General features: G+C 41.1%; 1 protein-coding gene and 1 long non-coding RNA gene across 2 annotated transcripts in view; one reads left to right on the top strand and one right to left on the bottom strand.

Annotated features, from left to right (window-relative positions):
* Window positions 1-14,860, bottom strand: part of WDFY4 (WDFY family member 4) — a 127,455-nt gene continuing 112,595 nt past the window's right edge. Inside the window, exons 56-62 of the mRNA XM_035538924.2 lie at window positions 14,564-14,721; window positions 12,639-12,797; window positions 8,340-8,519; window positions 4,849-5,031; window positions 3,930-4,017; window positions 1,488-1,599; window positions 1-401 (exon numbers count right to left, since the gene is read on the bottom strand). Coding sequence (XP_035394817.1) covers window positions 335-401; window positions 1,488-1,599; window positions 3,930-4,017; window positions 4,849-5,031; window positions 8,340-8,519; window positions 12,639-12,797; window positions 14,564-14,721 — 947 coding nt within the window. The 3' untranslated portion in view covers window positions 1-334. The remainder of the gene's footprint in view (window positions 402-1,487; window positions 1,600-3,929; window positions 4,018-4,848; window positions 5,032-8,339; window positions 8,520-12,638; window positions 12,798-14,563; window positions 14,722-14,860) is intronic.
* Window positions 2,691-9,574, top strand: LOC118244185 (uncharacterized). The gene is made up of 3 exons (XR_004777500.2): window positions 2,691-2,821; window positions 7,182-7,264; window positions 9,100-9,574. It is a non-coding gene; the product is annotated as an uncharacterized LOC118244185 (long non-coding RNA).

The following is a 14,860-nucleotide window of genomic DNA, read 5'->3' on the forward strand; positions in this document are numbered from 1 at the left end:
CAGAAATCTAGACTGCTTTATTTGATAGCAATTATTTGTGAAATACAAAGAATTATGCAAAATCCAGTATTTAAAATAACATTTGAAATACAGAAGTTTTCCCAGGACAAATACTGTGAATTCTCATTGTCTGTGTGTATGTCTGTCAGTGTCTTTCCTGCACCTTTGGAGTCCAGTCTTTGATTTCAATCAGAGCTGACTGCATGGTCATTCCAACAATTCCATTAAGATTCAGTCCCCAGTAATAATCTTCTGACTTCAACTCTTTCGTGCTCTGATGGGCACTTTTCTCTCCATCCAGAAGGCTGAAAACATGAGTCCTGACTATTTCTTCCTACCCATCCACAGACCAACAGCAGATTCTTCCCCAGTCATCACCAACTAGGAGCTTGGAGGAATTTCTTGAGAAAGAGAGAAAAAATATTTAAGCACAAGATGCAAATAGGATCAAGACTTTCTTCTGTATATGCAGCAATTAGGAGGATGCAACATTCAGGGGAGCAGATTAATCTCTAACGTTAAATTTGAAGAACAATGGTCTAGACTATACAAAAGACTGAACTTAGAAACAGATCCAAACCTTCCTGTATTTCAAGGGGTTAGTTGCAGATAATCTTGCCAAATCAGGAGCTTTTACCCTCCTCCGATCCTGAAAATCTGTGAATGTTAATTCAATGTGTTGGCCAGCTTCAGAATTCAGGCTTGTCAGCACATAATCTAATGGCTTCAGCCGTTGAAATCTCTGCTGCACACAGTGTCATCAACACTGATGAAAGTAATCACACCCCTCTCTCCACCCCCCCAAAAAACTTTTCCACTTTCCATGCATATAAGTATCACACTGAGTGCTCTAAATCTCAGCACAGACAGTATAGGAATCATTTTAGCAACTATCAAAATGCCAGCACTTCTAGAGAGAAAGGCAGCAGCTGTTTTACAGTACATTGCAACATTGTGGGGTAGAAGATAGCAACAAATATTACAGCCAGATGACGCTGCGGGAGGGGGATTGAATAAACTAAAATACTGCTGGCTGTGCCAACTGAGTTCAACAACAAAGTTGTCCATTAGCCAAAAACTTCCAGTTTATATTTCATTAAGGACATAGCATCTCCAGAAACTCCTAGGACACTGTTTTTTCTATGATGCAGAGACAGTGCAGCAGCTATTGATCTATACAACTATTCCACCTGAAAGTTGCTATTTCTTCTGGGCCGTTTCTTCTCAGACCACTGAGTATCCCAACACTCTTCACTTAATACCATCAGTCAGGCCAGCTCCCAGAATGACTGCATTTGACCGAGATTAAAAAACACAAACAACAACAACAACAAACACACAAGCACACAAAAAACACACAAACAAAAACCAGCAGAAATACAAACTTTAAAATAACCCGAGGATTTAGGACAGACCAGTGGAGACACTGAGGCCCATGCGGTGCCCTCTGCCGGGCATATACTACAATGCAAAGGACAGGACCGTACCTGGACATGGCAAGCGCTGTCACTGCTGGGCTGTTCTTACTTGGTTTTCCAGTCAAGGCAAGGCTGGGATTCAGTTCCCGACAGAGAACAAGATGTTTTCCACACTTGTTACCTGTTATGTGGTTTAAAAATAAATATTTAGAAAGTGTCTGGGGGGCAGCATGGAAGGGATTGTTATTATTTATGGTCAGCAAGTTGTTAAGTTGAGAACAAATATATTTAATCTCAGCCTGTGCTGTTGCAAAATAGGCCCATCCCAATTTAATTTGTGGCTATGATAGTTACATGTGCTGACGTGCGGCTGTATCAATTGTGTGCTAAATTGGATTTGTGTATTATTGCTTTCTAAATTGCATGCCTAGTTCAGCAAAATTGTTCATCAGTTTTCACTGGCTCTGTGCTTAATAAGATGCCCCACAATACCTTGCTGCCAGGATATAATACAGCCCATAATTGCCTAGTAAAAAGAAATTACATAAAGCCCTGGTATTATCAACTTATCTAAATCTGCTCATAACAGAACCAATAATTAAATGCTGAGAACATTTCACATACACACATACATACACACACACTCACACACACCTAACAAAATAATTCAATCATAGTTACTTTGGTCTTCTTAATGACTTGTGTTTTGTATTAATTTTATTTTCTTTAACATGTAGAATGACATGTGGGAATATTTGGCCATTTAAAGTAATTCTGAAATCATCTGAATACTTTGAGGGAGCATATCACTGCTCTGATCACACTTCTCAACTCTTTACTAAAGAACACTGTTGCTGTATGCATCTGAGAACAGGCTTTCTTACACTTGTATGAGAACAGGTGTGGCTGTACACATCAACAGATGTCAATGCATGTCTTCTTTCATGATCCTCTCTTAAAAAGGCACAAACAGGAGTATTCTGCTCTGTTCCCATGGGCAGTTTTTAAGTCCTTGTTTGGAATACTGTTTAAGATCTGATTTTTTAAAAATAGCCAAGGTCTCAGTTTGTTCAAAGACAATTGCTATGCAATTGTACCTGAGTAAAACAGACATGGAAGTATCTGCCACAGGAAGTTAAGGAACAAATTCTAGGAAATTCTTAAAATTAATTAGATGCTTCTAGATGTAAAAAGAATCTGCAGAGTGACTACTGAATGCTACAAATATTCTGGAAGGAAGGTTAAATCTTGTATTTTGACTTGCAGGAATCTCTGGTTAGAGACCACAATGAAACCAAATATACAGCTACCGAGCCAGACTGCCTCACATCTGGCATCTCTGGTGTTCTTGCTCCTTCCCTAGAAGCATCTGGCTCTAGCTACTCTCAGAAACATGACAAAAGGTAGGATGGGCATCTGGTTTGGCATTTCCAATATGACTGTACATATAAATATTTTCACATAGCAATCTAAGTAATGTAGATGCCAAGTTGCCAACTTCCATGAAGAGCACTTCTGAAGATCTCACTGGTAATGCCCAATTACCGTATAATATCTTTTTATGCAGATGTTACATCTACAACTCTATCTTTATGCAAATTGTGTGCCTAAAACTGAAGCAATAGAGAATGCCTAATGAGGATCACAGCAAATAAGTGGTGTAAATTATACATACTAACAACACAATTCCTTTCTTTTGTAAAATGTGCTGTGAACAGAAGCAAGCTGTGCTATTAGAACATGCCTTTAAAGCTCCCTGGCAGGTTTCAGCTCCTGTATTTGTTAGAACAGAGTAGTGAGCTTGAGTTGTTTTTAATACCAGTCAGCACTGTAGCCCCATCGTCTCGTTAATCCTGGCTGCTCTGCAAGAACTCCAGGGCATCAGCTTCAGCTTGGCATAGCCTTGAAAATATAGCACCATGCAATAAGGCCTGCTGCTGGGCTCCCACAAGTCTGGAGGACCTCCGACCTCGTTTAAGACAGCAAAGAGAACAAGCTTCCCCGTTTCATCCCAGGACAGAACGTGGCACTGCCCACTCTGACATCCCAGGACACTTTAGTACAGGCCATCAGTAGATGTGCTAAGGGAATGGGCTTTCTGGAATTCATTAGGTTCATATGCAGAAAGGTGGTTATAGAATCACAGAATGGTTTGGATTGGAAGGGACCTTAAAGATCATCTAATTCCAACCCACCTGCCGTGGGCAAGGACACCTTCAGACCAGATTGCTCAAAGCCCCTATCAAGCTGTCAAGCTTGACAGAACCTATAAAGAACCTTCCAGCTTCATCCAGACAGGATTTACCCAAAAGACTGGTGGCTGAGCACTGTTCTGCCTCCCTAAGACTGGACAGTGGCCACCCACTAGTGCTGCTGGTTACAGTACCACCATACCGGTTCCCAAACCATCTCCCATTCACACCACTGTGCTCCCACATCCTTTTCCTCCTCACAACAGAACTAGGTCTGCAACAGTCCCAAATCAGTTCACAGTCCACCCTGGGGTCATACCTGTGCTGTTCACCTCTTCCATGGCGCCTCTCTGTGAGCTCAGTCCAGCAGTTTGGCCTGGGCTGTCAGTGTATTCAGTCTTCCACAGCTGTGCCAGTGAGGGAAAAAGGAGAATAACATGGATTATAACAACACAATGACATGAGATGTGGATGTCTGCTTCCCAGAAAGCGCTGAAAATTGGATTTCGATCATCAGAGCAGGGCTTGGCAGTGTTCTCTCTCCCTCTGCCACTATGCTGCAGGGTGTCACACTGGAGAAATGTTGTCACACTGGAGAAACGTATGCATGTAGCTGGCAAGGTTGCAGGTCTGATGTGCTAGCCAGGATCCCAATTACCCAGGGAGCTCTCCCACCAGACAGGAGGTGGAACCAGCAGCAAACTCCTGCTCTTGAGAAGGTATGATTTAATGAACTAAGCTGTGAACCAACTCTCAGAAGCTATGGATCCTGCAGAGTTCTGTGGTATTGATCTATGCAAAAGTGAACCTAAGTGATTTCCTCACCACCACCACCTCAGTGTCTCCATTTATAAAACAAAGGCAATGCATAACAAATTCTTTAAGCAATGCGCTGCCATCCACTAACAAGTGCTGCAGAAGAGCCAGGTACTAGGTTTTCCCCCAAGGAACTGTTTCTCCCAGAAACTCTATCAAACATATTTCTAATGGGCAATATAATTTTTCCTTTCAAAAACACACCAGAATGAAAAGTATATTTTCAAAAGCCTTCCTGAATGGCAGATACTCCTCATTCAGGAGGATAAAAGCTGATAGGAAGCAAACCTTTTACTCCAATCTTCAGCTTTTGCCCTATGCACAGGCTTTTAGCAGCTCTGCCCCACCATCCAGGATGCAAAATTTCTGCCTCTGGTCTACACTAAATTAGGATGTGTCTTTTCTCTCCCCTGTCCACCTACCCTCACCACTCCATCCGTGCTTCCTGTGATGATGACGCTGCGTGTGTCCCAGTCCATCACTTCAGCAAAGCAGCAACAAGTAATACGGCTTTCAGGGCTGCAGGTGGTGTTAATGCTCACAAGAGGCTGGCCATTGACTGTCCACAAGCATAGGTAGGATCCAGCACAAGAGGCAATATCACCCTGTAACAAAGCAAGAGGCCATGTTTCAAGATCCTACGCTCATCCTCCTCACAGGAGGGCATAACGGATGCAGAATGGATGTAGAAGGAACCAAATTAGCAGCAAACTTTTGGTTCAAACTGAGGAGGAATTCATGTGTTCTGCAGAAAGCATTTACTAAATTGCACTAGAAAAAACAGTGACCATCCATAAAATAAAAGAAATTGATGATATTTTGAATGACACTTCCCATTGCAAAATAATACAAGGCTACAAAGATCTGCAGAACATCATGCCTTCATGTCCACCTGCCCCCTCCTGTAGTCTGGCTGGTTTTAAATCATTTAATTACTTAACATATTTTGTTCTAAGTGTCCCAGAACCTCTTCAAACCTCCTTGTAAACAAGCAAGCCTCAACACTTGTTTTTCAGTTCTGTCTAAGTTGTGTTCTGCCAAAACTACCTTGATTCCAACTGGTGGAAAAGAACATGGAGACAGGTCAGATACAGTTAGCCTGCTGCTTTGTCAAAAAATGGGTAAAGAAACATCTTGATTCATGCAAACCAGAAATGCAGCCTTGGCATCCATTTCCTGTAATTGAGCAGGGGGAGTCCAAGGAGGTTCTCAATGTTGTTCTGCAGTCCTGGGCACCCGCTAATGGCAGGCAGCTTGCAGACAGACCAGGTCACAAAATGTTAGGCTACACCCTGAGATAACAGTCTGTTAGCTTTGGGTTAGGCATTCAAAAGAATCCTCCTTCTTGCCCACCAAGCTACCCATTTTTAAGCATGGCAAAGGAATCAAAGAAACACAGAAAAGAGGCAAACACAGAAAAGAGGACAGAAGGCTGACTGCTACGCTCTGCCCTTACCTTTTAGTCAGTGCATAGCCCAGCAGACCACAGACTGAACCTCAGCTACCGCCAGGGACAGGGACTGTGCACAGTCAGTGCCTGACACAAGTTCTGGGCCAGGACTAGTGCTTTTAAATGTTACTGATCTACAAATAAACATTTTCTTAAATGAGGATATGGAGTTTACCTCCTTAGCTGTAAAACCTTTGGTGATTTCACAATCCTCCTCTGCCCCTCACAGGGAGCTTAATGTCATCGCATTTTTAAACTGTTTTGTATTCGACCAATGACCAGCTCAGCATTCAATGAGCGGCACTTCCAATGCAGAAAACATCCTTTGCAATTGAATCTCTCCTACTCCTTCAGCGCAGGTGGATAATCTTACCAGGGATGGCATATAAGGAGCAAACACACAGGTATCTTTGGGGCAAGGAATGCACAGAATCAAAAGCTGATGCTGCAGTCTTAAATAATCTTATCAGAAATGCCCTTTGATCAAGATACTAACTGAAATTTCACGCAAACTTTTCACCCTTTATGCATACTAAGAGCCAGTTAAACAGAACAGCATCAGCCAAGTCATCTGATTCTGGCGAAGGCCAGTGTACCCTTAAATTAGCAGTGCGCCTCTGTTTTAAATCAACTAACACTGTATGTCACCCCTGATTTGGGGAAAGGAGGGCACATTGGAGGGCAGGATTCTGTAGATAAAACAGAAGATTTTGTTTGAAACATTGAAACACAGTTGCCAATAATTAAAGAGATTAAATGTCAGCTACCTCATCTACATGTCTGTTCATTTGGTAATTATCTACAGTGTTTTTCAGGTCTAGACCAGAGATTTAAAACTGAAATCATTAGTTACAGCAAGCTTTTACAATCCTGCCTAGCTTATAAACTCTTTGGGAAAGCTTTTTTTTTTTTGTGCCTAAGTGATACAAACACCATGAAGTTTGGATCTATAAATGGAGCTTCCAGATGCTAAAGCAAATATAAAACCAATCATGTCACGAACAGGTGTAAAGGGCTCTTACTTCACAGAAAAGTGATTCAGAAATTTGTTTCCTTCAAATCTTTGCTTTAAAACATTCTGAATTTTCCAAGAAAAAAAACTCATTACCAAAAATGTCACTTTGTATCAAACAAAATATTTAATTTAGCACAATGGAAGCATTGTTTCTATCTTCACGTTATAACAAATATTATCAAATCATGAAATAAATAAATCAAACATATTTTCTTAAGGTTTCTTTCTTTTAAATGAACCTTTCTGCAGACAATTTTCTGATCAGTTTAACTATTTTAATTTTTGGACAGTTTAGGAGAGGAGCGCCTAACTGAAATGGCTACCATTAATGGTAGGTTGGTGTGTAAGACGAAGAGGAGACTATGCTTTTGAGGTATGAAGCCCATGTTATCCCACCCACTCATTTCTGAATGCTTGGCACTATTTCAACTGCCTTCTCAAGGGGCCACCAGGTATTGTGAGGTGGCCAGCTGAAGCTACTGGCCACATATTACTACTAACCAGGACCCCTGGTGCTGGGTGCCAAGCTAGTACTTAACAAACTACTTAATTCCTGCCCTCAGTCACTAGTCATCAGACTGCATGGTTAGTGAAGCTCTAATATGAGATGGCTATTTTGGCACAGACTAACTATAGAACGTCTACTTGGTTTCTCACTGCTATGAATTCAGTTTTGCCTCTCTTGGTACAAACTCCAGTACTGGATGTACTCGCAAATTGTCTGAGCAGCTAGAACCTTGCTATGGTATATTAGCACAGAAAATACAAATATGCAAGAAACATTCTTGGGAGGTAGAAGGTTGGAAAAAATAATATCCAGAGTGCTTACAGTTAAATCCAATAGAAAATATTTTCCTATCAGCATGCATGCAATTGCAGCCAGGCCCAGACCACAACAGGATTATTTCCACTGCTGGTAAACGAAAACCCAGCCACTGCTATCAAGCGCACACCCCTCAGCTGACAGTAGGAGGAAAAGAAAGAAAAAAAAAAACACCAAAAAAAAAAACAACCAACAAACACAAACACTATCACTGCAAGGGTGTAAGAAGGTTGTCAGCTGAGGTGGGAAACTGAGGTCCAGCATTCCTCAGCTGACATGGGTCTGCTGCATGAATGTCAAGAGAAATTAATGGGATAATGAAAGCAATAAGATTATGGGTTAGCCAGATCCAGGAGCTACTAAGGTAATACTTCATGTTCTGCAAACTAAAAGAGTTTTAATCCTGCTATCCACCTAAGATGTTTCTGCTTAGCTACTCAGTCTAAAACATTGCTTTTAGTGCTCCCCTCTTATCATTAAGAACACTATTAGCAATCTCTATAGAAAGAAAAAAAAAATCAATGTATCAGACTCAGGATGTTTTTATGTTGTGAAGAGCACCCATTAAATTATCATGAAATGTTCATGGATGCATCAGAAGAAAGATGATAAATTAAGATCTTACTGTTGAATTGTTGATGGCAACAGAACAGAGACTTGCCCCATGGGCAGGAAGCTGGGTTATGTACGTCAGCTGGTTCAGGTCCCAAATGATGCAGGTTCTGTCATCAGATCCACTCACGATTATGCTGTAGGTCACAGACACAGCAAGGCAGGTCACTGCCTGAGAGTGCCCATACAGAGCCTGGTGGGGAAAAAAGTGATAAAACACAACAGTGTGTAGCTGATTTACTAGGGAGCTGCAGTTCTACGGCCATTTACTTAGCAAGAATAAGCAACCAAGTCACACTTTGGAGAGCCAAAAAGTGTATGAAGTAGAAATCCCAAAGATTCTTATAGAACCATCCTTTTCCTCAACTCGTGGTTGAGGAAAGTTGAGTATCCAAGAGATTACATGACTTGCCCCAAGTTGCATGGTAGGTCAGGTAAAACAACTCAACTCTGGCCCTTGGCATATGTTTCAGATTCTACCACAGTGGTTTGTATGCAAAACATCAATAAATTCAGTCAAGGCAGTCTTAAGCAAGTAAAATTTGGACTTGAGAATTATTTCTCAAAAATTTTAAATCATTTTGAAATAAAACTTAAGATATATTTCAGTGACCTTCCCAGACTTTTCTTTCTGTTTTTCTGAACAAGTACTAACATTTTTCCAATTTTTAATCAGAATAAAAACAGCATTTGTTTTTATTTTTGCTTTAAAAAGTTATATATGAATTCTTCTCTCATTCGTCGTTATCCATCATCCTTCCTTTGTTTTCTAGGTTCCAGAGATATACAGAATACGCAGTTTGATTTAGCTTTAAACAATTTCATTAAAAAAGACTGTATTTTAGGCAATTTAACATCACAGAAGTCATGAACAGGAATATACTGATGACAATTGTGTAATGCAGCACTCTCAAGTGACAGCAGCATACATTTCTGCTGCATAACCACCAACAACATTAAAGCCTGTAGGGCAACAGAGAAAGAGGCCTTCACAGATTTCTTGAAAAGCCTTTCAGGGCTCAATTATTAACTGCCTTACTGTGAAAAATCTGATCCACCAGTTTTAATGTTGGTTTTAACAGTAAATGCATATTCCCTGCTGGCTTTCTCTACATGACTTAATTAACACATTTTCAGGGTTTGTCTCAGTTCAGAGACAGAGTCACAGAGCAGGATAGCCACATGTCCCAAATGAATTTTGTGAAGACATCTCATACTCTTTTCCAGTCTGTGAATATCAGACTGAACTCTTTTAGCTAACATGCGCTGCCACTCGCCAAGGTTATTAGGACAACAGTATTCAAACATGAATCCACTGGAGAAGACGCTGAGCTGCAGCTATGACCTACTGAAGGTGACCTGCAACTGCAAGGGATGAAATTCACCTTGCAATGTATTCCGTTGAAGAGAATCATCAGCTAAAAATTCTGGCACAAAATGGCGTCTCCATCAGCAGTCCTCAGAGGTTGGAAGCACTCCCAACTCAGTAGTAGCTTACAACTGGCTGTAGAAGTCTTTTTACAAAGGACTGGGCATAACCTAATGCCTGTGCTCAAGAACTGCACAAGACCTCTACAGAACAGGCTGTGACAAGGCAGGTTCAAGCGCTCCAAATTCCTTCTCATTCCTCTGAAGAAGGGAAGGGAAGGGAAGGGAAGGGAAGGGAAGGGAAGGGAAGGGAAGGGAAGGGAAGGGAAGGGAAGGGAAGGGAAGGGAAGGGAAGGGAAGGGAAGGGAAGGGAAGGGAAGGGAAGGGAAGGGAAGGGAAGGGAAGGGAAGGGAAGGGAAGGGAAGGGAAGGGAAGGGAAGGGAAGGGAAGGGAAGGGAAGGGAAGGGAAGGGAAGGGAAGGGAAGGGAAGGGAAGGGAAGGGAAGGGAAGGGAAGGGAAGGGAAGGGAAGGGAAGGGAAGGGAAGGGAAGGGAAGGGAAGGGAAGGGAAGGGAATGTACCCACTGTGACAACATTCGCACTGCCGAGACAAGCTAAGCTCCTACAAAAATTTTCATCAACCCTCTTGTCCTTTTTTAACTCAGAAAGACTTGGTGGTGAAGTACTTTAAATGCAAGCTGAGTGTGGAAGAGAAGGATAGATCAGAGCTCAGCTAAAATTTCAGCTCTGATCTACCAGTATTTTGATATGTATTAATGCAAAAACAGTCAAGTGCAAGTGCTGGTAGCTCTCTAATGTCTTCTTGTTATTCCTCATGAAGGTTTTCCCTTAATGGGGAAAAGAACTGTGAGGCCTGTCTCCACAGTAAATTCACAAATAAATAAGTAAATAAAAGCTTATCAGCTTCACTGCAGGTATGCTCAGTCCAGAAAAACTGAACCAAGTTCTGGCCATCCAATGTAACTGGCTGACATGGGCACAGATAATTCACAGCTATGCTCAGTACCTTCCTGACAGTTCAGCACAGCACACACAACACAGCTTTCCTGGATGCTTCTCCCAGCCTGGTGTTTTATTCGGCCCAGAAATTCTGGGGGGCGGATTGCATGGGTTGCTGTGTTCATGAACACTGAGGGAACTGGTAAATTGCACAGATCAATACTGAGCCTATTATGCTCAATCTTTAGTGTTCCACAAAACTGTGGGAGCAGTCCCTGCTAGAGAGGGAAAAGTGACTTTTTATGCTGAAATATAGTTTCTGCACTTTACTACATTCCAAACCAGAATGTGTCAGTCCCATGAGACAGCTGATAAGTGAATACCATCCACTTTATAGCACATCAGCTTTACTTAAGCAAAGTTCACTCTCTCAGCAAAGATGATACAATTTTTTTTGTTGTTCAGAAAAAAAAAAAAACAGCCACCATGAAACAGTGAATTACATGAAAGCAGCATGTAATTCACTGGAAGACATTTAGAACCATAATTCGAATTTACATCTATGCCAGTCATCAAAAAAAAAGGTCTCTGCAAGCAAAGAGAAGGAAAAAAATACAGCATTTGTCACTGTATGACCTCATGCCACTTTGAGGACCTTGGGTAATATCAGATTAATCACAACAGAACACATCAGCAAAGCTGATTTTATATTGCTAAAGGGAAAGGTACTGAAGATGAAAGAGCCTCTTCAATCAGCTGCCTGAAACTCGAACAGATCACCAGACTGGTATCATTTTGATGTTTATGAAGATTACTGCTTACATTTTCTCTGCTGCTATTTCTTCCATTTCTATGTCCACCTCTTGGCTTGGAATACTAAGCAGAGGGATTAAAAGGTCGTCACTCAAGATTTTGTCTCCTAGTTTTGGCTTCTCAAGAAAGAAACAGAACTCAGAAGAGAAGCTGCTCTAAACAGTTTTCTTCCTAATTTCAACACCCAAAAACATCAGATAAGTGAAGGTCTAGGAATTTCTCTGGCCTCCCAGCAGACATAGATGTTTTCACATTATTTAAATGACAAATAAAATATTTTTCACTCCAGGTCTGGAAAGCACTGAAATATCTCCTGAATATCTCCAGAGCACATGAACAGAACAAGACTCTAGAACAAGAATTTGGAGACCTCCTTGCTGATCAATGAACCCATTATTAGTTTGCCTAAGAGTAGCAGAGAGTTTTCTGTCTCTTGAATTCTTAGGGAAGAAAGGTCACACACTGCCTTTCAGATATGATAATGCTCCAGATTTTCTTGTAAAGCTGGGAGCTCACTGTTCACTTTTGCAAATGAAATAGCATTTATACAGCTGCTGGGTGACTATAGATGAGCTCCAAATCAACAAACACTAAAGGACCGCGGACAGCAAGGTCACAAACTATATCATTGTAGGGATCTTTCCCTACCTTGTGGAGTGATAGACAAACCTTTTAAGTTTTGAATTCTGTTCGAGGGAGAAGTATCAAGGGCTTTGCCTAGCCAAGCCTTCATCTCCGTCAGCTAAGTTGACAGGGTGTTTTGGAGATCCTGCCCACTGCTCTAGCAGCCAAAAAAGAACTAGAACCATCTCCAGGTAATATTGGCTTTTGAAAATAATCCAAGGGTTGGCTGCACTACAAGGGAGGACATGGCTTATTGTCACTGTTTCTTCTATCATTATAAACTTAGGAAATGCTACCAAGGCAAAAAAACAAAAACAAACAAAACCCACCAAGCATAATACATAAGGTATGGGTATAAGGCATATAATCAACTCCTGACCTGACAACAAGTTTTCACATTATCCTTTTTTTTTTTTTTTTTTTTCACTTTGTCACCTTTTTCTGCCTTTTCGATTCACTGTAGCATGTTTTCTCTTCCAATTTTCTGACAGAAAGAAACTTGCTCTTTGCTTTTTATTAAATTTCTGTACCAAGAGTCACAGTACTCACCTGTCTCAAGTTCAGATGTTTCACTTTGTCCTTGACCAAAGAAAGTTCCCAGACACACACAACAGAGCTTGTTCCAGATGTGATTATGGTAGTTGCTGAAGGACACACAGCGCAGAGGCATTTACCCCAGTCTGCCATGCACTCAAACGTAGTCATGTTCTGTACGAGAAAGCAGCTTTCAGCCAAAAACTCATCTGGTGATACCATGCATTTATTAATACCAAATGGCAGATTTAATTTTCAGAACTGAGCCTCTTCTAACCCAGGAAAGAAAAGCTCATCTTATCCCAAGTCTCTATGTTGACAGCACAGCTGTATATTATGTATAAGCACACACTGTGGCTGCATGCAGCTGTGCCAGACTCTGGGGACCAAACAGGAAGGCTGGATAAAGGTCAGTGTCTTAGGACAACAGAGTTCCAGCCCCTCTGGGTGCTACAGACTTCCTACATAGCTTCAGGCAAGTTTGTTCTGCCACCATATAGCAACAGTATGCAAACATTCAATGTAGATTAATAACAAAGCTCAGGTTATGACTGCCACCGTTAAGAGAGTTAGTGCCAGGCTCAGCTACACCTTTGTCATACTTGGATTGAACAGCCAAAGCACTGAATTCCGTTCTGGTCAACTGTTCTGCTAGCAGTACCAAGCTGGCCTAAACCAACTCTACACTGCTGCAATTACAGCATAAACATCCTTCCGCTCACATTCTGCATTAGCTCTCTCACACCCAATGGGAATGACAGAACAGTGCTAATGATTCTGATGAACCTGGATGCCACAGTTACAAAAATCATACCATGGACAAAACAAACCTTTACTACTTCAATGAAGGCAACAATATACTTCAAGTATATCCAATATATTTTCAACAGAGGCACTGTTGTCCCAATAGAGATTCAAGCTGAACCCTCAACTACTTATAGTAACTGTATAATCACTGCAAGAGGCTCAGTGACACCCTGACTTTTGAGCAATACCATAACACTTTACGGTACCTTGATCTTTGGAGAAAAAAAAAAAGAAAAAAAAAAGAATAACCACCATTCTGTAACTTCCTTTCTTCTGAGTCAACCAGTAGAGATAAAGCAAAAAGGTTACACCTATAGCAGCACTGTAAGTTACTGAGGACCAATTTTAATTTGCTATATTGAAAATCAATGGAGAAGAACTCAGTGATTTTACAGAAATCAGAAAGTAAAAATAAATCTCATGTTTTTCTCATGTCCAGTGACTGTGGATATGTCTGTAAAAAAATAATGATATGGTATGCTCTGATACCCAAGCTAGTATTTTGCTGAATGACTAATTCTGCTATTTTGATACCCAAGCAAACTTGGATGTCTTTGCACATCATAACGTTGGCCCAAACATATGCAATATCAGTGTGTTTGTGGTAGACAACTGAATCTGTCCAGTGCCCTAGCCAGCAGTGTGGTGACACAGACCCTTGATTTTTAACAGCAAAGAAGTAAGAGTATTAACTTTCTAGATTAGGGGACATTATTATGTTGAATGAATGCACTGGGCTAAGCTTGGGAGCCAGAGGGGAATTGACAGATGGTCCTATCTTAATTCCAGCAGAAAGTTCTGCACAATGAAATTTCTAATTGGGGGCCAGAAGACCTTGTGTTGTCCTTACAACCTATGAAATGAGGTTTCTCCTTCATTGTGACAGACAACAAAGTCACTTGAAGGAAAACTCAAGGTCATTTAGAGGGAAAAAGTCACATTTCTCAGCAGTGAAATAATTTTGTACTCCACTGGAATATCCAACTTGAGAATCCTCAAAAAACTTGATTGCAAAAAGTCATGCAGAGCACTCTCCAAAATCAGCTCCCCTACAGCCTCTCAACTGGGTCCCTAAACAAGACAGACCACAACATAACATCCATTTCTAAAATGCTTAGACTTTTTCTATTTACCTTTTCAGACCCATAGTTGCCAAAGCAGCAGGTGAAGTCTTCAAATCCCCAGCAGAATGTTTTGTTCCAAAGAGGAGGAATCAAAATTTTATTTTTTTCAACAGCCAGAATGCCCTTCTCAGTATGAACAATGTGTCCAATAGCCCCCTTGGGATAGTCTGACAAGACAGAGAACATATTTAATTCTGTTGTTTTTAGAACACTAACATTAACTTACTGCCTTACATGGCTTTGTGGTGGGGCAGGCATGCCCCACAACTGGTCTCAGTGTGCTGGGACCAGGTCTACAGACAGAAA

The sequence above is a fragment of the Cygnus atratus genome, chromosome 7 (assembly GCF_013377495.2).
Source record: "Cygnus atratus isolate AKBS03 ecotype Queensland, Australia chromosome 7, CAtr_DNAZoo_HiC_assembly, whole genome shotgun sequence".
NCBI classification, from domain to species: domain Eukaryota; kingdom Metazoa; phylum Chordata; class Aves; order Anseriformes; family Anatidae; genus Cygnus; species Cygnus atratus.